This window comes from Dama dama, chromosome 22 (assembly GCF_033118175.1).
Source record: "Dama dama isolate Ldn47 chromosome 22, ASM3311817v1, whole genome shotgun sequence".
Taxonomy (NCBI): domain Eukaryota; kingdom Metazoa; phylum Chordata; class Mammalia; order Artiodactyla; family Cervidae; genus Dama; species Dama dama.
Window position 1 is genome coordinate 54693043 of NC_083702.1, and position 23012 is coordinate 54716054.

The following is a 23012-nucleotide window of genomic DNA, read 5'->3' on the forward strand; positions in this document are numbered from 1 at the left end:
CAACAAAGACCCAGTACAGCCAAAAATAAATCAATCAATCTTCAAAATTTGAAAAACAGTCTCTACTAAATGCATACTGCTTTCACACCATTGTAGAGTCAAAAAATCATTAAGAGGAACCACTGTTGAGTCAGGAACCATCCATATAATCCAGATGTAATGGTAGTGGGCAGTTCTTTCACCCTGCCCAGCATCTGTCTCTTTATCTTAATTTTCCTTTGGAAAACTACCTTCTTTCACTCTAGGCTGTTAAAATCCCCGAAGCCATGGGGTAGGCGCAAGATTCTAGCCAAGGTGAAGAGACTGGTAGGAATTTGATTCATGAGCCCAATGACGTAAGAATTTCATCCTAAAAAATGGTGTATAAGAAAAATAAACAAAAAATGGTATAGTGTTTTTATGAGTGAAATAATACACTTTTGAAACACGGTAGTGATCAAAAACAGTCGACTAAATCGGTTTAGATTGTCATCTTTTCACACTTACGCCAAGTAAAAAATAAACATGATACAAACATAGATCAGTTTTTCCAACTTTAGTATATATAAATAAAAATGACAATTTAAAAATAAAATACTTAGTTCTAAAAGAGAGAAATTGTATCTCCACTGGGGAAGGGAAATGATGAACACACACTAGTCAATTCTGAGTCAGTCACACAAAACTACCTTCTAAGGAAACCTGACCAATGAGACAGTTAAGTTTGTGTTTTTGGCTATAAAGAATTAAACTTAAATTACACTCACTCTTTCATCTTTTAATGAAAGATAACTTACTCTCAGAAACAGCGTAAGCATTGTTAGAATAAGTCTAGCTCCTAAATGAAAATATGGGGTGAGTTACAGTTTACTTACTACCTAGCTAAGAAACCTTTGAAAATTAGCCATGGAGCAGAGTATTTACATAAGTTCAAGATGTTATCTTAGGATGAAAGCTAACACAGGTCCTTAACTTCCTTTAAAAAGAACGCTGAAAAATTAAACCTTTGTCATAGTAAGTCATAACTTTCAGAAATGTTTCTTAAATATCAAATTTCTCTTCACAGATGCTATGTCCATTTTCTTCATAATCTTCTCTGGTTACCACCATATCTTCAAAATCATCATTCTCTGATATCAATTTTCCGCCTTCCCAGGCGTAAGTAATAGGGCTAAAAATAAAGGTAAAATAAATGAACCCAGATGATTTTACAGAACAGAAATGCCAGAAACATTAATTAATAACTAAAATGTGGCAATCTCTACCCAAATTCATTTAACAGAAAATCATTTCAAGGGTGAAAATAAGTATAAACTTCAGAGAAGGGGCTTCCCTGGTGGCTCAAATGGTAAAGAATCTGCCTGCAATGCAGGAGATTGGGTTCAGTCCAATCTCTTGGAGAAGAAAATCCCCTGGAGAAGGAAACAGCAACCCACTCCAGTACTCTTGCCTGGAAAATTCCATGAACAGGGGAGCCTGGAGGGCTATAGTTCCATCGGGTTTCTAACAGTGATTAACTTTCAGTTTTCACTTTCAAAGAAGTAAAGAAACTCATAAAGAAAGGAAACTTGGTTACCACTACAAATAGATCTTCTTTATTTTTTCCCTGTGCTCTGAATTTATGGATCTTCTAAGAAAAATCAAGAATACAAACTAAAGATCAAAAATGCATAAAGAGAAAAACTGGAATATATCTGAGTCTAACTTTTGTATGTGGCAAAGACACATCATCTCATCAACTCACCCTACAACTGACAAAAGTGCTATTATAAACTCACTTTATATATCTGGAAAATGAGGTTCAAAGAGCTTAGGACTGAAACTAGGCTTCAACCTGGAGTAGTTTTCACAGTCTGTGCTTTTGCTCCTACACTCTGTTCCCTCTGACAAATGAGACACTTAGGAAAACAGTGCAGGGCAGGGGAGGGGTCATGAAAGGAAGGAGAAAGGATGCACAGGGCATGACAGACCTGTCACACGGCAGGAAAGGGCCCCAGGTAACCTGGGCACATCAGACTTTAGTTTACGCACAACTAAGGTTACACTGGTTAGACTGGGTGATTCTATTCCTCACCCCCAGTTCAACTGTAAATCTGAGAAATGATACACAAAATTTCCCTATTGTATTTATTGCATTTCTAACCTTAAAAAAACTAAACCTGTATCTAGATCTATCTGTAAAGGTGTGCAAAAAAAGATCTGATGGGTAAAAGAATAAAAACTATTTCTCTTTTCATATCCATGTGTGTTCATGACTTGCATTTTAAAATTCAGGATAAAAATTCAATATACTTCATATTCAAATGAGTATATGAACATTAATGCTGATAAAAATCATTCCAACATCTAATGGTTGTTTACTCTTTTACCTGATGGCTATCAAATTAAGTGACCAGATGAGGGCCTTCTATCAACTGATACTGATTTTAAAAAACTCCATTTTAGTTTTAAAATAAAATTCTAAAATTAAAAATCAGGTATGTGGGGGACTTCCCTGGTGGTCCAGAGGTTAAGATTCTCTGCGCTTCCGATGCAGGGATGTGGGTTCAATCCCTGGTTGGAGAACTGAGACCCCACGTGCCTTGCGGCCCCCATCAGGTGTGTGGGGTCTTGTTTTCAGCTCTGCTACAGTGGAGCAGTGATGGGGGATTACCGGAATTTGGTGAGAACTCCTGCCTCCAACTAAAGAGAGCTAAATTTTAGTCTGGTTATTGCAATTAACTTACCAAAAGGCCTTTGTTAACTAACCAGCCCTTGCTTATTTAGAAAGTAAGTACAAAGGACTAGACAGATCTGTAAGCCTTTCTGACAGCTCTAAAATTCTACCTTAATTATCTGCTTTTTCTCATAAAACAGGATAGAGGGTACATGTGAAATAGCTTTGAAGTTTTTTTTTTAAAAAAAAGACTACTTAAACATAAAAGTTTATGTTAAATATTTTAAACTATTTTAAAACTTATCAGTTGACATAATTTATCTTATTGGTTAAATCCTCATATTTGTATTCTTGATAGGGAACTCTCAAAAAATGACAGCTCAGAGAAATCAAATAGATAATAACCTAACTGCTTTGTCTGTAAAAATTTCTTAGGAATGAGGACTGATTCACTAAGGGAAGTGATCTTATATTAACTGAGCACCTGTTACTTACTAAACATGATGGTCAGTACTTTACATATTTCACCCCATTTTAATCCACTTAAATGTAAGGTTTGTCATTTCAATTTTCGAGAAAAGAAAAATGAGCATCCCAAAGGTGAAATAAACCTGCCAACACGGCAGAACTAGGCTTTAAACTCAAGTCCCCCTATAGACCTCTTTTATTTACAAACTAACTTCCATGATTTGTTTCTATGGAAGCCAAGACTTACTTTTCAGGCAGCACAACAGAAACATCGTAATCTGTTGGAGTGAGACATCGAACTTCCGAGTAAACTCGATCCCTAAATCCTGGGAAAAGGGAATTTCCTCCTGTCAAAACGATGTTCTTAAAAAAATGTGGCTGCATTTCTTTTAAAAGAGATAAAAAAGAGAGAGAAAAGAGACATTAGAAAATCTGTTTACTTATCTTTCTGGAGAAATAGGGAGGTGGGCTTAGGTAAAAGCAATTAGGAATTCAAGTTACTAGTTGGGAAACCATTTATCTTTTTTAACAACCATATAAATTATAAGATGTTGTAATGAGATTATCATTTATACAAATAAATACATTAAACAGAAATATGACCTCGTAAATCTTTAAAAGAAAGGCAAAAGTGAAGGGGTTGAACTACTAACAATTTATTACATATACACCTAAGCTATATATAAATGAGTAAAATTCTGGTACCAGACATGTGAAAATTACAACTGTTCTTCCATAAAATGGAAGAGGTCTTTATGTAGGCCGAGATGGTCAGCTGGTGTAAAGATAAAAAGGAGGTCCATTTTTAACTTGAGAATTCAAGTTTCCATGTTATCTCACTGAGACACACATACTAACTGTGTAGTACTTACAAATGATAGTGAAAAATACTGGCTATATAAAATGAGAAATCAACATGAAATATTAATGTGAAAATAGCTGTAAAACAGCTGTAGTAAAACAACTGGCTAGTTATGGCTCAGATGGTAAAAAATCTGCCTGCAATGTGGGGGACCTGGGTTTGATCCCTGGGTTGGAAAGATATCCTGGAGAAGCTATATTAAGGTGATGGTATTATCTTTTTCTTCTTCTTTTTTTTTAATGAGAGGAAAGGGCATTGCATGTGCAAGATTTTCTACATGCCTAAACTGTTCCTTAAGAAGAAAGGAGACATTTTTGAGGAAAAGTACTCCAAAACTCTAGAACATCATCTCATTAGATCATGCTTCAAGAGAACCCAGACAAGCCTGTGAAGCACCGTACTTTAATTTCAATAAAACGAACTTCCAAAAAAAAAAAAAAAACCCCTAACTTCCAGTATATTAATCTAAATATAACAGAAGGAATAAACCACTCTCATCAACAACTAAAAACCATTAAATTGTTAAATTATAAATTTCTATTCTGTGCAAATTTGGCTTAAAACTTTTCTAAAAAGGATATAGCAATTTAATACTCATAAAGAGATGAATTACTTTAAGTTTAAATAGACCATAATTACTTATATCAAGTTTATAATCTGGGACAAATAAAGAATCATTCAAGTGCATTACTGGATCTGGAAGTCTCTGCAAATAAAGTAGCCATTTGTTTGAATTATTCAGAAGAAACAGTTGACTTCTTAAGATTCAGAGAGCTTACAATTTTTTAAAAATATCATTGTGCGAGTCGCTCAGTTGTGTCTGACTCTTTGCAACCCCATAGACTACACAGTCCATGGAATTCTCTAGGCCACAATACTGGAGTGGGTAGCCCTTCCCTTCTCCAGGGGATCTTCCCAACCCAGGGATCGAACCCAGGTCTCCTGCACTGCAGGCGGATTCTTTACCAGCTGAGCAACAAGGATATCATTATTCCTCATTAATTTATTAATGTACCTTCAGGTAAGTTCTGAATTGAATAGACAATAGCTTCTGGAATCCCCATTTCTTGAATGCCTATATCAGAAGGATTGAAGAGTATTTCTGGAACAGCAAATCTCTCATTGGCCAAACGAAGAATCTGTTCCCCAGATTTGTATTTTCCACTTAACACCATCTCTTCTCTTGGCTTAAAGAAAAATAAGATGAAAAGTATGCTACATTATCTAGCTCATATAACAAATAACATTTAGTAACCTTAATACTGTGAAATACCAATATATTAACCATGTTCTTGGAGTCTCAGGATTCTCAAAAGTTAGAAAAACGTGGTCTTCTCTCCTGTTACCTAAACCACACAATTAAGTGATTATTTACTCTTAATGCAGCTATTCCCCCAAAGATGAGCTGGCTTTATTCCACACATTTTAAAACAAACAAAGAAAAGGATAATAGAGCAGAAGGAATTTCATAATCTATCTATAATAGCAGAGTGAATCCACTTTCTAAAGAACAAAGAACATACTCTAAAATTTGTTTTATTATGCATTCAATCTCTATTCAAATGATTTAGGCAAATAAATGGACTTTATCACTGAAATTCTTCTGTTATTTATTTTCTGCTAACCCATTCAACTCTGTGAGCTGTAATTCCTGAAGGGCCCAGGAAAAAAATAATTTCCTTCTATAACATTCTACATCATTAAAATAATGGTTCCTCTCAATTGTACTAAGAATCATCAGCTCTTCTAGATGGTCTTTAAAGACATAAACTTCATTTGACTCATATATGCATTTTTACCTGTAACTGACTATATCCAAATCCTTTATATAAAATTATTTAAAATGTATGAAAAGAAATACTAATTTGTTGTTAGACAGTAAAGTATATAAAGACTATAACAGATTCCTCAATGTAATCAGTCATCCATTCTCTGTTCAGGATTCAGCTTCCTCAGAGAGGCTTTTTCTGACTCCCAAACAAAAGGTCCTTCCAGAAATCATCCTGTTATCCTTTGTTGTCCATATTGTTCACCATCACAAACCCGCTACCCAGTACAGCATGCAAGACAACAATGTGGAATTTTCTTTAGGCGGATTACATACATTATCACTCTGAATTCTCATATAACCCACTAAAGCAGGCGTATTTTCCTTTTATTAATGATCCAATGAACTAGGCAAGGTTATGTGACTTGCTCGAGATCATTCAGCTAATAACCCGAAACAGACAGTATTTCCTCCTACTACATTCCACAGGAGACACAGGTTCGATCCCTGGGTCAGGAAGATCTCCTGGAGGACGGCGTGGCAACCCACTCCAGAATTCTTGCCTGAAGAACCCCATGGACAGAGGAGCCTGGCGGGCTACATACAGTTCATGGGTTTGCAAAGAGTCTGACACAACTGAAGCACCTTAGCATGCATGTACTACATTGCTACTCCTAACCTGGATGTGAACGATTCTGATTGCTATCATTTGGAAGTTTCTCACTTGAAACATTGTTTCTAAATAAAAATATCCTAAAAACTACAATAAATTCACAATACTCTAGGAAGAACAAGGAAAACTACACATCACTTTTTACCCAGTTAAACTACTGCTGCGCTGGCAAAGAGAAGAATATCATTTCTTCACAGATAAAGTACTCTTCCTTCTCAAGAAGAATGGAAAATACTTCCTATAAATTTACAAATTCATTTAAAAATGATATTGTTTTGAGGGTACAGGATATAACTCATCTTGTCAACACTCAAAATAACTTGAGACAGATACAGATATGGAGAATTTCATTTGACAAAAAAGAAGTTTTCTAGTCCACACCCCTAATTTTACAGAAGATCAAGTGACTGACCCAGGGTCCAATATCTAACTAGGGGAAAGAGCCATAAGTAGAAATCATAGCTGACTATTAGTTCTGAAGTCATTGTTAGTATGTAATCTGGAACTACAAGCAGTTTCTAAGAGTACAATTCCAAAATGATTTTTGTTTTAGACACAGATAAAGAAATTTAAAAGGGCTGCTGGGAGTTGCTATTTTAGTTAATGCAGGCCATAACTGACTGTAAAGTCCTCATAAATTTCATTCTGGTAGCATGAAAAAAATGTTTAAAAATGACAACTGGTAACTATTAAATAATTGTTAACTTAATTTTCCCAATTAAGGTCAGTAAAGCATTCATTACACTTTAGTAGGCATTCTCTTTCTGTTAAAGAATAAAACTGGAATTTCTATCAGCTGTAATCAGTAACAATATTACAGACCTCATCATTATTGCTGTCATCAATACTAGAAAATCAAGGTTGTAACTTTTTCCTGAGTATTTAAAAATATTCTTTTCTTTTTGTTTGGTTTTATTTTTTTTTTTAAATATTCTTGAATAAACAATAAAGGTCCAAGTTTTAGCAATATTCTAAGTATAAAGACTCTGAAACAAATTCTCTTTCATTTTACGCAGTATGGTTTTTCTAATTTCAAAACATATTTTATCAGCTCTCATCAAAGATTTTGATTATCAGGCAACAATGAAAACAAGTTAATCAAGTATTAAATTAAAAAATATATTTTAGGAGTAATCCTAACATATATAAAATATAGTCATCTCTAAACCTTAAAAATTATTATGATGTACACAATTTAACATGTACTGAAATATAAATTTTAATATTAACTGGCAAAGTAGAAATTAAACCGTTATTTTTTAAACAGATATTTGAGGTAACATTCCATCATCTGGTAAAAGTCCAGTCCAACTATGTCCACTCAATTGATAATGAAGTGTACACGTAACAAGGAGTCCATAGAAGTGCAGTCACACCAAGATTCTGATCGCAAGGCCAAAGTCAATGAAAGAGCTGTGGCTTTTGCCTTTCTTCTCTGATGAGAAACAATATAACAGTTAATTGATGGAACAACCACACCTCTACTAGCTCACTATGTACGGTGCAGGGCTGAGAAATCAGGCTTATGATTTGGGAAGGAAACTGGCAGAGTTCAGCAGATAATGTCCAATAAACTGGTAAGTTGTCATTTGCAGGGCAGGAGAGAACTACGTTTTACAAAGAGAGGAAGACTTCCAAACCTAGCTAATAGTCCAATCACCTGGAAGAGATTTTCTTCTCTTTTAGAGCTTAAGTTTCCAAACTTAGGTACTAAATCTTTCCAGGGACAGGAACAAAGAACACGCACATCAATTGTTCTTCAAGTGGCCCAGGTGATTTTCAGTCAGGTTTAGAGACATAGGGCCCATCATTCAGGGTCCATCCTGGTAGAAATACAGATTACCTTATCACCGTAAGTTCAGAGTGCTGTAAATTCTCTACAAGGTGTTTATATCACTGACTGCTTTAAACAGCTATACCTGTACGAGGGTGATCAAACGTGCCTGGTAAGAAAGAGGCCTAGTATCTATATGTTTGGGGCAGTTTTCCTTGTCTTGTGAAGAAAAAAATACATCTTCCATATTCTATATGGGATTCCGGCTTCCAGTTCCTCTCCCCAGTTCATGTCCAGACAACCTGATTCCATAATCTGTCATAATTCTCACTTCTTAAAGTCAGCCTTGGTCCTTCCACAAGGATCTATTTCTAAGGATATTATAGGACCATACTGATTTTATAAGGACTTGGGTAGCCTTCTCTGAATTCTGATTTGTATTTCACCTTAAAAATCTGGTCCAAAAAAATTTTTTTAATTTCAGGCATAAAAACAAGTATAAATAATTATATAAAACCCATGTATCCATCAGTCAGTGTAACGTAACTTCACAGATAATACTCTCATTTTAAATGTGGTTTATATACACAGTTTTTATACTTTTACTTCATTTTTATAAATGCCCACATATAAAGAATTATTCTACATATCCTGAAATGGTATATAGTCTTCTAAACAGAAATACATTTCTGAGATTTATCCATGATCATATATCTCTACTATACTTTTACTGCTTATTTTATAACATGAATAAATCAAAATTTATTCTTCTTCCATTAGTGAGTATTTAGGCTCTTCCCAATTTTTCACTCAATGTACACTGCAGTGAACGTCACCATAAATGTCTCCTTGTGAAACTCTCTCTGTGTGCTTAGGTTTCTGACCAAAGACTTTTAACTTCTAGAAATCCTCACCAAGTCAGTAACTGTAAGGGCAAACTTCACATTTACCCAAACATAAAACTGAGCTGATCAAAGATAAGGAGAAATTATATTGATCTGACATCCAAGATAAAGTCTTCTCAACATTTTCAAAGTACACTGGATTTTGCCCTTTTCAACTACAATCTGATACCACAGCCCTGGGTCTGCTGTGTCAATAACATTCACAACAGGCAAATAATCTACTTCTAACTGGACTTACACTAATTCTTAAGAAAACAAAAATGGGTAAACCATAATATAGGTAAAGTTACTGTTTACCTCCAGATTTTGGAGAAGGCAATGGCACCCCACTCCAGTACTCTTGCCTGGAAAATCCCGTGGACGGAGGAGCCTGGTGGGCTGCAGTCCATGGGGTCGCTAAGAGTCAGATACGACTGAGCAACTTCACTTTCATTTTTCACTTTCATGCATTGGAGAAGGAAATGGCAACCCACTCCAGTATTCTTGCCTGGAGAATCCCAGGGACAGGGGAGCCTGGTGGGCTGCTGTCTATGGGGTCGCACAGAGTTGCGACTGAAGTGACTTAGCAGCAGCAGCAGCATCTCCAGATTTGTCCCATAAACTATCACAATGGATAGTTCTTTTTCTAAATAAATTTAATACAGATATTAATTAATCATTCATACTCTGGTGTCTACAGAAATGGCCAACAGGCAAGAAGGCTATCATCAACAACTCCGACATTCCATCAATCCCAGCTAGATGCTTTTCAAACCTGAGTAGTCGCTTGAAGAAAAACTTAAAATTACCTTACATCACAGACTTAGAAAACAAACTTATGGTTGTCAGAAGAGAAAGGTGGGGAGAAGGATAAATTAGGACATTGGGATTAACATACACTTCTATATAGATGGCTCAGATGGTCAAGAATCCGCCTGCAATGCAAGATTCAGGTTCAATCCCTGGGTCAGGAAGATCCCCTGGAGAAGGGAATGGCTACCCACTCCAATAATCTTGCCTAGAAAATTCCATGAACAGAGGAGCTCGGCGGGCTACAGTCCATGGAGTTACTAAGGGATTCCCTGGTGGCTTAGATAGTATAGAATCTATCTGCAATGCAGGAGACTTGGGTTCAATCACTGGGTCGGGAAAATCCCTTGGAAAAGATAATGGCTACCCATCTGAGTATTCTTGCCTGGAGAATCCCAAGGACAGAGGAACCTGGCGGGCTACAGTCCTGGGGCCGCAATGAGTTGGACACAACTGAAGCAACTTAGCGTGCATCCATGCACAATATACATAAAATAAATAATCAATAAGAACCTACTGTATAGCACAGGGAACTCTACTTAATATTCTGTAACAACAGAGAGAAAACACTTGAAAAAGAATAATGTATAACTGGATCACTTATTACGCACCTGAAACTAATACATTATAAATTAACTTCATGCTAATACAAAACAAAATTTTTTAAAAATTACCTTACAAAAGCCCTTTTTAATTGTACTAAAGTCAGGCAAAACATAGTCTACCATTACTGTGTTTTCTTCTCCTTTCAACCTGGAAAACAAAATAGAGACTTATGAAGTATTTTAACTATGTTTAACATTAGCCAAGAATCAACTTTCCAATTCTTAGCTATCATTATACATACTTGGCGATATCCATGTCTCTATAAAAATCCTGAGACACATAGCATACATCTTCTTTCACTTGATTAATCACATGTGTTTCATCCATAACATGTAACTGCCTAAACAGAAATAAAAATGGTAATGTGAAATGAAAAAAAGTTAAATGCAACTTACCATTCAAAGTATTTTTCTGGAATTAAATCTCCAGGTAACCGATCTTTAAAAAATACTAAATTTTTGAATGTGTAAAATATTTTTAACTTTATGGAATACCCATTCCATTATCTTATTGAAGTTGTGCTTAGTCACTCAGTCATATCTGACTCTTTGAAAGTCCATGAACAGTAGCCTGCCAAGCTCCTCTGTCCATGGGGATTCTCCAGGCAAGAATACTAGGGTGGGTTGCTATGCCCTCCTTGGGAGGTGATTAAGTACACTAATTCCTAACCTTTTAATAGTGGACAGTCAACTAATATTGGCTAATCCAGAAACATACTTATCTATCTATTTTTTTGGCGGGGGGAGTATAGCTGCTTGACACTGTTGTGTTAGTTTCTGTTATATAACAAAGTGAACCAGCTATATGCATACACATATACCCGCCCTCTTGGACCTCCCTCCCACGCCCACCCCAACATCCCATCCCTCTGGGTTATTACAGAGCCCTGAGCTGAGCTCCCCGTACTATACGGTAGTTCCTACTAGCTACTGTTTTATACACGGCAGTGCACATTATTAAGGCTTTTAGAGATTAAAAAAGGATAAAAGATAAATAAAGCTCAAGTACTGTACTGTGTATGGAGAACTGACAAGAGAAATGGAAAAGGGAAGTAGAGATTTATTTTCTTTTTAGACCCTTATTTCCTCATATGCATTGTAAAATGTTTTACAAGGTATATGCACATTTGTAATTTTAAAATATTATTAATGTATTAAACTCCCGAGAAATTGGAAATGTCTTTTTGGTGGACACTACCATTTCATATGTCAGAAAGCTTTTTAATTTGAACATCATTGGTATTTACTGAGTAGGTCAAAAAGTTCATTTAAGTTCTCCCATAAGGTTACAGAAAAACCCAAATGAACTTTTTGGGCAACCCAGTATCTATGTGATACAGTCTTTAAAGCAATAATTCAGAATTGTCACCTGAAATTAGAACTAAAGGCAAGGAATAATTTTAAATTACTTTAAAAATTTCACCCCCAGCATCTCATCTTCCCATAGAATCAAAGCTAAGTATTACCTATAAGATATGATTTCTTTTAGATGATTGGTTAGGAGTTTTCCTCCCACATTTATCCTAAAAAGGAAGAATTCAAATTTAGTTCAGTTTATCACACATTTCATCCAGTTTTATTATAAGAAATAAGATGAAAATTGAGTGCAACTCACCGAATAATTGCTTCTTTCTTCTTCTTACTCCGACAGTAAGGAACTATGTGTGTGAAGGAATACCCACTATCTACAATGATACAGCATAACTCAGAAGGATTATCCCGGAAATACCTATGTGCACTGAGAGCCCCAGCTATTAAGAAAACAAAAGACAGAGAAAAAAATAAACACAATGAATAAAAGTACAACTAATTTAAAACAATAAGTAAAGAAAAGCAGCAAACTAGAGCAAACAGAAAGACAGAAATTTTCCTTTGTAAAAAAAAAAGTTAATTTAAAATAACATTCCTAATTCTGTCAGATATTTAAACATTAAAACACACTATTTTTTTGGAAAATGATAAAAAATGTGTGATCAACTTTGAAGGTAAATATTCACTTCACAACTTATAAGTTATTTTAATATTTTAATAGCAAATAATTTTGCTGAGCATTTATTACATGCTGGGCACTATTCTAAACTCCATGAGTGTGTGTGATATAATCCTCACAACAATCCCATTTTTACAGATGTAGAAACTGAAGCAGAGATGTTAATAACATGCCCAAGGTCACATGATTAGAAAGTAACAGAGCCAGGATTCAAACGTACGCAGTATGACTCTACCGCAGATTTTCTCAACTTCAGAACTACTGACATTGTGGGTCAGATACTTCCCCAGCATTGCAGGCTTTACTGTGCGTTGCTTTAGCAGCATCTTGGTCCTCTACATATTAGATGCAAGAAGCACCGTCCCAGTTGTGACAATGAAAAATGTCTCCAGACACTGTTAAATGTCCCCAGGAGCAATATCACTCTTGGTTGAGAACACTGTTCTAGAGATTATGTTCCTAACCATTACAGTATATTGTTGTTTATACACACTTAAATGCTACATGCTAAATAGGTGAATACTTCTTTTGTTCAGTCATGTAATTCTAGCGTTTAAAAAACTAACTTCTAGATGATATTTATAGATTGTTTTTCCTCATATTGGCAGGGTAAGTTATTAACACTATTTCAAACAATAATAAGAATAGCAAACACATCAGTGATAGAAAAGACAACTATCTCAGAAAAAATAAACTTTCAGAGATTAGAAATACGTTGCTAGTTAACTTCATTAGGGAGAAATACCATATTAAAAAGATATAGCGAGAGAAGTCTGACTAATAAGCTTGAGGGCTTCATCTAGTTTTAAACTTAATCAAATCTAAAAGAATGTCACTCAATATTCTTGGATTTTAAGTGTTTATTCATATTCACATAACTCAATTTTACATAACTCAATTTCAATAAGAACTTTAACTCACCATTTACTCTTAATACTGCTTGAAACTGGTATTCTTCAAATAAGATTTCATTCATTGATTCCTGAATTGAAGTGAAGTTAAAATATGGTTCTGTGATAATAATATTAGTGTCTACAAAGTCAACCTATAAGAGGAAAGAAATTCCCAGTTTTGTAGCTTTGTAGTTATAATGATAAACATCTGCTTTATGTACATACATCTATTTAATTCTCACAATAACCCTAGAAGACAGGTCTTACTATTATCCACTTTTGAAAGCTGAGCAAACTGAGACACAAAGAGCTGAATGAGCTCCCGAGGTCCACACGACCAGTTAACTACAAACTTAGCACTGAACTTGGGAAGTCAGGTCACAGCATTCATGGTCTTCAACTATTATTTAACTCTTTTAATGGTAGCATTGATAAAACCGTACCATCAAATTGTTTAAAGATAATTATGCAAAAGTAATGAGTGATACAATGACAAGCACTGGAACTGGTATTTTGTTTTTAAAAGTTAAAAGGTAAAAAATAAAATAAAAGGTAAAATGTGACAAGCTTTGGGATATTTAATGTTTACACAATTCTCTCCCACATACTCCCAAAGAAGCATTAAAATCTGAACATTCTCTCAGGATACCTAAAGTCATACTAAAGATATTAAGAGCACAAAATTCTAACATTGTATCATTCACATATTCAGATATATGAGCAAAAAAATTTTATTGTGAAAATGAGATGATAAAGTGGTCTAAGAATAGTAGATATCTGAAGTAAAATTTTAATCTTAAATTTCATATAGATTAGCTGTTCTCAACCTCATATTCCACTTCACAATAGAAATTCTATGCACTTGCACTTATTTAGAAAATCAAAGCTAAGTACAGTAGATTAAGTGACTTAAATATTGTAAGAAATATTCAAAAATTTATAAATCTTAAAATATAACTTCTAATTTTTCACTTGAATGAGACATGGAAATAGAAATCTGAATACATACTCCAACTTGTTACCTGATACATTTCTTTTCCAAAAAGGTAATCCCAGACTTGTCTTTGAACATCCCAATTCACCAAGTAGCCCTAAAAAATTTGTTTTATGAATTAACTATCAAAAATATTTGTAGAATTAAAAAAAATCAGATCAGTACATTATAAATCACTGATTACTATCTCTTAATTACTCTCTCTTTACCACTCTAATACTAGTTGAATCTCAAAGCTTTTACATTGGTATGTTTTTCTCCTTTTAAAAATTCAAAACATTACAAATTAACAATAACCAAAACATCAAAGGGCTCAAAAGACACACCAATATGTAGAGATGCCCCTCTGTATTTATTTTCTTTAATGTTTGTATTTCATTTAGCTTTAATACAAGTAAAATTCAGTACCCACAATCAGTAGCTAAATTATAGTCATTTATTTTTATTTATTGAAGTATAGTTGATTCTTTTTCATAGAGGTATAATTATTCATGGCTATTTTTTAACATAACAATTTAAATTCAATTTTTGGTTTTAATAAGCTCTTAATTCAAATTTAAATAATGCTTTCTCAGAGATCTAAAAATATTTTCAAACACACAAAATCTTATAATACATTTCAAATTATCTTTAAATGTCGGTCCTTAATGCTAGAAATGTCATAGAGTTGGATTACCTTTTGAAAAGGAAGAATATAAAAGAGTCCAGAAGGATCCTTTATTTCATCTATCTGGTTAGCAGTAAAAGTTTTAAGACGTGCTGTTTTTGATCTGAACTGACAGTTCGGAATAACTCTACAAAGAAACAAATAATGTAATTATGCCCTAAATACTTAGTTCTCAAAAATACAATTAACTAACAACCACTTTTACTTTCTAAAAGAAAGAACATGAAAATTTCCAGAACCAGTGTTTCTCATTCTGTCTTCAAAATATTTAAAAATGATTAAAAAAAAAAAAGTTCTACCATATACCAGGGCTTCCCTGATAGCTCAGTTGGTAAAAGATCTGCCTGCAATGCAGGAGACTCCGGTTCCGATTCCTTGGTCAGGAAGATCCGCTGGAGAAGGGATAGGTCACCCACTCCAGTGTTCTTGGGCTTCCCTTGTGGCTCAGCTGGTAAAGAATCCACCAGCAATGCAGGAGACCTGGGTTTGACCCCTGGGTTGGGAAAATCCTCTGGAGAAGGAAACAGCTACCCACTCCAGTATTCTGGCCTGGAGAACTCCATGGACTGTATAGTTCATGGGGACGCAAAGAGTCGGACAGGACTGAGGGACTTTCACTTTCACCATATACCAAGTTCTGCACTGCACTATTTTCCTCAAGTAATCCTCAAGATATTACTACAGGTGGGCATTGATTCTGCCACTGCACAGAGGTGAAGAGGGGCTGAGGTAAAGTTCCTGAAGAAAACTCTTAATATCATTCTAGTTAAAAAAAAAAGCAAGTTCAAAATTCTGACCATAAAATTAAGTTTCCATGGAGTCAAAGATCTTCAGTTGCAAGATACTATAGGGTACAGAAGTAGGAGGTAGTTTTAAATATAGTTGCTACTCACCGTGAGCTTACAATCTGGTTAGGAAGACTAACTAGAGCCATTATCCATCATACATGTCTACACATATATGTATTGTATGCATCTGTGTGCACATATATATACATATATATATATAGAGAGAGAAAGAGGGATAGAGAGAAAGTGAGGGGGAGCAGAATTTGCCACCCTCAAATATGCCACTATGGCCTGAGAATTACTTTGCACTAAAGGCAATCAAAATCTTTGCACTAATTGAGATAATACAGTGAAAGTGCATAATCTTTCAGGACATGATTTTTAAACCCTGCGTTGTAGTTAATCTTATGGCTATGTTATTATTCTAGTCAATGTACTATCCTTAATTAATGAGCTTGCTTCTTCCCCCACCACTTTTGTCACTATACGGAGGCTCCTCGGTCCATGGGATTTTCCAGGCAAGAGTACTGCAGTGGGTGGCCATTTCCTTCTCCAGGGGATCTTCCTGACTCGGGGATCCAACCCAGGTCTCCCTCATTGCAGGCGGATGCTTTACCGTCTGAGCCATCAGGGAAGCCTGAGTATTCTGCACCTACTCTTATCAAGACTTTTAAATTAGTCCTTAGGTAAATGATAAGAGACTTGCTGTTAAAACATAAGAACAATAATACACACTGCCAAAATAAGACTGCAACAATTTACATTTTTGCTCAGTTTGACTGTTCTCTTAAAAAAAAAAAAAAAAGGAAAGGAGGAAGTAAAAAAAAGTCCCCGGGTCCCCTGTGAATACGCTACAGGAAAAGCGAGTCTTTAAATTTGCTTAGTCTTTACTCATGGACTCTACACATGGACATCATCAGATGGTCAACACCGAAATCAGATTGATTATATTCTTTGCAGCCAAAGATGGAGAAGCTCTATAGAGTCAGCAAAAACAAGACCAGGAGTTGACTGTGGCTCACATCATGAACTTCTTATTGCTAAATTCAGACTGAAATTGAAGAAAGTGGAGAACACCACTAGATCATTCAGGTATGACCTAAATCAAATCCCTTATGACTATACAGTGGAAGTGAGAAATAGATTTAGGGGACTAGATCTTATAGACAGAGTGCCTGATGAACTATGGATGGAGGTTCGTGACACTGTACAGGAGACAGGAATCAAGACCATCCCCAAGAAAAAGAAATGCAAAAAAGTAAAATGGCTGTCTGAGGAGGCCTTACAAATAGCTGTGAAAAGAAGAGAAGCGAAAAGCAAAGGAGAAAAGGAAAGATATACCCATTTGAATGCAGAGTTCCAAAGAATAGCAAGGAGAGATAAGAAAGCCCTCCTCAGTGATCAATGCAAAGAAATAGAGGAAAACAATAGAATGAGAAAGACTAGAACATTTCATGCAAAGATGGGCTCAATAAAGGACAGAAATGGTATGGACCTAACAGAAGCAGAAGATATTAAGAAGAGGTGGCAAGAATACACAGAACAGTACAAAAAAGATCTTCGCGACCCAGATCATCACAATGGTGTGATCACTCACCTAGAGCCAGACATCCTGGAATGGGAAGTCAAGTGGGCCTTAGGAAGCATCACTACGAGCAAAGGTAGTGGAGGTGATGGAATTCCAGTTGAGCTATTTCAAATCCTGAAAGATGATGCTGTTAAAGTGCTGCATTCAATATGCCAGCAAATTTGGAAAACTCAGCAGTGGCCACAGGACTGGAAAAGGTCAGTTTTCATTCCAATCCCAAAGAAAGGCAATGCCAAAGAATGCTCAAACTACCGCACAATTGCCCTCATCTCACATGCTAGTCAAGTGATGCTTAAAATTCTCCAAGCCAGGCTTCAGTAATACGTGAATCGTGAACTTCCAGATATTCAAGCTGGTTTTAGAAAAGGCAGAGGAACCAGAGATCAAATTGCCAACATTTGCTAGATCACTGAAAAAGCAATAGAGTTCCAGAAAAACATCTACTTTTGCTTTATTGACTATGCCAAAGCCTTTGACTGTGTGGCTCACAATAAACTGTGGAAAATTCCAAAAGAGATGGGAATACGAGACCACCTGACTTGCCTCTTGAGAAACCTGTATGCAGGTCAGGAAGCAACAGTTAGAACTGGACATGGAACAACAGGCTGGTTCCAAATAGGAAAAGGAGTATGTCAAGGCTGTATATTGTCACCCTGCTTACTTAGCTTATATGCAGAATACATCATGAGAAACGCTGGGGTGGAGGAAGCACAAACTGGAATCAAGATTGCCGGGAGAAATCAATAACCTCAGATATGCAGTTGACATCACCCTTATGGCAGAAAGTGAAGAAGAATTAAAGAGCCTCTTGATGAAAGTGAAAGAGGAGAGTGAAAAAGTTGGCTTAAAGCTCAACATTCAGAAAACTAAGATCTTGGCATCTGGTCCCATCACTTCATGGCAAATAGATGGGGAAACAATGGAAACAGTGGCTGACTTTATTTTTCTGGGCTCCAAAATCACTGTAGATGGTGACTGCAGCCATGAAATTAAAAGACACTCCTTGGAAGGAAAGTTATGACCAACCTAGACAGCATATTAAAAAGCAGAGACATCACTTTGACCATAAAGGTCTGTCCAGTCAAAGCTATGGTTTTTCCAGTGGTCATGTATGGATGTGAGAGTTGGACTATAAAGAAAGCTGAGCGCGGAAGAATTGATGCTTTTGAAATGTGGTGTTGGTGAAGACTCTTGAGAGTCCCTTGGACTGCAAGGAGATCCAACCAGTCCATCCTAAAGGGGATCAGTCCTGGGTGTTCATTGGAAGGATTGATGTTGAAGCTGAAACTCCAGTACTTTGGCCACCTCATGCGAAGAGCTGACTCACTGGAAAAGACCCTGAGGCTGGGAAAGATTGAGAGCAGGAGGAGAAGAGGTCGACAGAGGATGAAATGGTTGGATGGCATCACCGACTCAGTGGTCATGGGTGTGGGTGGACTCAGGGATTTGGTGATGGACAGGGAGGCCTGGCGTGCTGCGGTTCACGGGGTCGCAAAGAGTCGGACAGGACTGAGCGAATCGCAGCACGCCAGTTCAACCGAGTCTAAATCAACCAGGTCAGTCAGAGAGCACTTAGAAGGGCTTGAATACAAAGACTTCAAAGTCTTCAGTCACTGACACAGTGGTTTTTACACTGGGGGGGGGGGGGGGGGGGGGGGGAGGCATTGAACCCGTGGAGTATTTGACGGAAGCCATAACTGCTTCCCAGCAAAAACGCATATACACGCAAAATGTTGCCCACCATTCCAGACGGTTCAGGAACCTTCTGCACAGGCCCCTCATTTGGGAGCCTCTTCTTTAGAAGCCTACTTTCCTATTTCCTGTTATGAAACGAAACACACATCCCACTTCCGGGGCCATAAAATCCAAAATCAGTAATCCAAGTCCCACTTCAAAGCTTCCCAGCTACCCAGTTCCAAGCCGAGAATCCCTCCAACAGAGTAACAGCCGCGCCAGGGCGTTTGCAGTTTACAGACGTCCCAAAATGAAGCGTAGCACATGTAACTACTACGCATATATGCTTTGTCCCTCGCGGGCAGCGAACACTTACGAGACAGTTTCATGGCTGTAACCGATTTTGGCGTTGTAAGCTCCGTTATCCAGCACTAACGTTGTCATTTCAGCAGAAACCAAGTCTCTGCAGCCTTCTTCTCCGACCCCTCTGCTCACGCTTTTCCCAGCACTCTATGGTTACTGCTTCCGGCACTCTATGGTTGCACCCACCGAGCACAAGGGCGCTTCCGGCCTCCCTTAGCAACCCAGGACGCCGGAAACCAGAGCTTGCGCTGCCTCCCTATCTGCTCGCAAGAGTCATACCGTACTTTCTATCCTTTTTACTTCTTGGCCAGATTCAATAAGAGAGAAAATGCTGAAGTTTTTCTTTCTTTCAATGCGTGATTGTTCTTTACTTTTGCAGATTTGAGTTGCTCTTGGAAGTTTCTTATAGCGTCTGTAACGAACCATCTCTGTGGGAGGGTTGGGAGGGAAGGTTGTGTGTTCGAATAGTATTATGCAGTGACGTCTTTTGAAGAATACATTGCAAAACCATACGCAGCATGGAATTGGGTATGAAGACTCTTAAGCTTCATCATGCGCCACTGCTCACCCGAATGTTGGATCCAGTCACCTTGTTACAAATACGCTGTTCCGTCAACCGCCTCGCTGTTTTACTCACTCTTCCCCGTCCGCTTGCTCTTGTGGACCGAGCTTTGTGTCTTATCTAAAAAAGCTTCTTGACACCTGACACACTCCCTCTCCGTTCCCCTTCCTAAAATTAGGTATTCCTCCTGTGTGTTCCCGTGATGACTCGGGCTCACTCCACAGTATCGTAATGGTTAAGAGAATGAATTTTAAATTGGAATCCGGACCCTGCCACAAAATGGCTGTGTAATCTTGGGTGATGAAGATAAGGGTTAATACTTACACAGCACTTAATGCGTGTGGTTAAATGTTGGGTTTTGGGTGTATTTCTTAATTTAATCTTTACAATTTTTGAAGTAGGTACTATTACTGAAATCAAAGATAGTAGTTAAGAGTGCTGTTTCTTCTTTCAAACTCCTGGGTCAAATCCTGACTCTGCCACTACGTGTGATGGACCGGTTAGTTAACCTCTCTATACCTTAGTTTCCTCATCTATAAAATGGAGTACTATAATAATTTCCCCTTGCAGAATTGTTTTATGAAGAGTAAATGATAAAAGTCAAGTACCTGGTAGTAATCATCATTGTCATCGCCATCCTCATGCTTTTATTGTATGATCATTCTGTTGCCTTTGCCATGGCAAACTTCTCAAAGTCAGGCACTCTACTGGTGTCTATAATTCTTTGTAACAAAAAGTCACTGAAACTTCAAATTTAGTTATATCCAATTTTAGTAATCAATTTTCTAACAATATTAAATTGATAGGCTCCCTCATGTAAAAAATATTTTATTAATCTCACATCATAGAGTGGTCATCATTTGTATTCACCTCTCATCTCTCAAAATATGCTCTTTCCTTAATTTCTCTGTTTTCTCATTGTTAGTGTATAGGAATGCAAGGGATTTCTGTGTGTTAATTTTATATCCTGCAACTTTACTATATTCGTTGATTAGCTCTAGTAATTTTCTGGTAGAGTCTTTAGGGTTTTCTATGTAGAGGATCATGTCATCTGCAAACAGCAAGAGTTTCACTTCTTTTCCTATCTGGATTCCTTTTACTTCTTTTTCTGCTCTGATTGCTGTGGCCAAAACTTCCAACACTATGTTGAATAGTAGTGGTGAGAGTGGGCACCCTTGTCTTGTTCCTGATTTTAGGGGAAATGCTTTCGATTTTTCACGATTGAGGGTAATGCTTGCTGTGGGTTTGTCATATATAGCTTTTATTATGTTGAGGTATGTTTCTTCTATCCTGCTTTCTGGAGAGTTTTAATCATAAATGGATGTTGAATTTTGTCAAAGGCTTTTTCTTCATCTATTGAGATAATCATATGGTTTTTATCTTTTAATTTGTTAATGTGGTGTATTACATTCATTGATTTGCAGATATTAAAGAATCCTTGCATTCCTGGGATAAAGCCCACTTGGTCATGGTGTACGATTTTTTTTAATATGTTGTTGGATTCTGTTTGCTAGAATTTTGTTAAGGTTTTTTGCATCTAAGTTCATCAGTGATATTGGCCTGTAGTTTTCTTTTTTTTGTGGCATCTTTGTCTGGTTTTGGAATTAGGGTGATGGTGGCCTCATAGAATGAGTTTGGAAGTTTACCTTCTTCGGCAATTTTCTGGAAGAGTTTGAGTAAGATAGGTGTTAGCTCTTCTCTAAATTTTTGGTAGAATTCAGCTGTGAAGCCATCTGGTCTTGGGCTTTTGTTTCCTGGAGGATTTCTGATTACAGTTTCGATTTCCTTGCTTGTGATGGGTCTGTTAAAATCTTCTATTTCTTTCTGGTTCAGCTTTGGGAAATTATACTTTTCTAAGAATTTGTCCATTTCTTCCAAGTTGTCCATTTTATTGGCATAGAGCTACTGGTAGTAGTCTCTTATGATCCTTTTTATTTCAGTGTTGACTGTTGTGATCTCTCCATTTTCATTTTTTAATTTTGTTAATTTGGTTCTTCTCCCTTTGTTTCTTAATGAGTTTTGCTACGGTTTGTCACTTTTGTTTATTTTTTCAAAAAACCAGCTTTTAGCTTTGTTGATTTTTGCTATGGTCTCTTTAGTTTCTTTTGCATTTATTTCTGCCCTAATTTTTAAGATTTCTGTCCTTCTACTAACCCTGGGGTTCTTCATTTCTTCCTTCTCTAGTCGCTTTAGGTGTAGAGTTAGGTTATTTATTTGGCTTTTTTCTTGTTTCTTGATGTAAGCCTGTAATGCTATGAACCTTCCCCTTAGCACTGCTTTTACAGTGTCCCATAGGTTTTGGGTTGTTGTGTTTTCATTTTCATTCATTTCTATGCATATTTTGATTTCATTTTTGATTTCTTCTATGATTTGTTGGTTATTCAGAAGCGTGTTATTTAGCCTCCATATGTTTGAATTTTTAATAATTTTTTTCCTGTAACTGAGATCTAATCTTACTGCACTGTGGTCAGAAAAGATGACTGGAATGATTTCAATTTTTTTGAATTTACCAAGGCTAGATTTATGGCCAAGGATGTGATCTATTCTGGAGAAGGTTCCGTGTGCACTTGAGAAAAAGGTGAAGTTGATTGTTTTGGGGTGAAATGTCCTATAGATATCACATTGGTCTAGCTGGTCCATTATGTCATTTAAAGTTTGTGTTTCCTTGTTAATTTTCTGTTTAGTTGATCTATCCATAGTTGTGAGTGGGGTATTAAAGTCTCCCACTATTATTGTGTTACTATTAATTTCCTCTTTCATACTCGTTAGCATTTGCCTTACATATTGCGGTGCTCCTATGTTGGGTGCATATATATTTATAATTGTTATATCGTCTTCTTGGATTGATCCTTTCATCATTGTGTAGTGTCCTTCTTTGTCTCTTTTCAAGGCCTTTATTTTAAAGTCTATTTTATCTGATATGAGTATTGCGACTCCTGCTTTCTTTCGGTCTCCATTTGCGTGAAATATTTTTTTCCAGCCCTTCACTTTTAGTCTGTATGTGTCTCTTGTTT

The 23012-nt window shown here is 36.5% G+C and overlaps 1 protein-coding gene across 1 annotated transcript; it reads right to left on the bottom strand.

Annotated features, from left to right (window-relative positions):
- Positions 1 to 742: 742 nt before the first annotated feature.
- ACTR6 (actin related protein 6) lies at positions 743 to 19593 on the bottom strand. Its single transcript, XM_061125556.1, has 11 exons — positions 19450 to 19593; positions 15033 to 15150; positions 14385 to 14453; positions 13391 to 13514; positions 12095 to 12230; positions 11946 to 12002; positions 10722 to 10820; positions 10549 to 10627; positions 4981 to 5152; positions 3351 to 3489; positions 743 to 1150 (listed from the first exon to the last, which is right to left on the bottom strand). The coding sequence occupies exons 1-11, from the start codon at positions 19515 to 19517 to the stop codon at positions 1021 to 1023; spliced, it is 1191 nt and encodes a 396-aa protein (XP_060981539.1). The 5' UTR covers positions 19518 to 19593; the 3' UTR covers positions 743 to 1020.
- Between the last annotated feature and the right edge of the window lie 3419 nt (positions 19594 to 23012).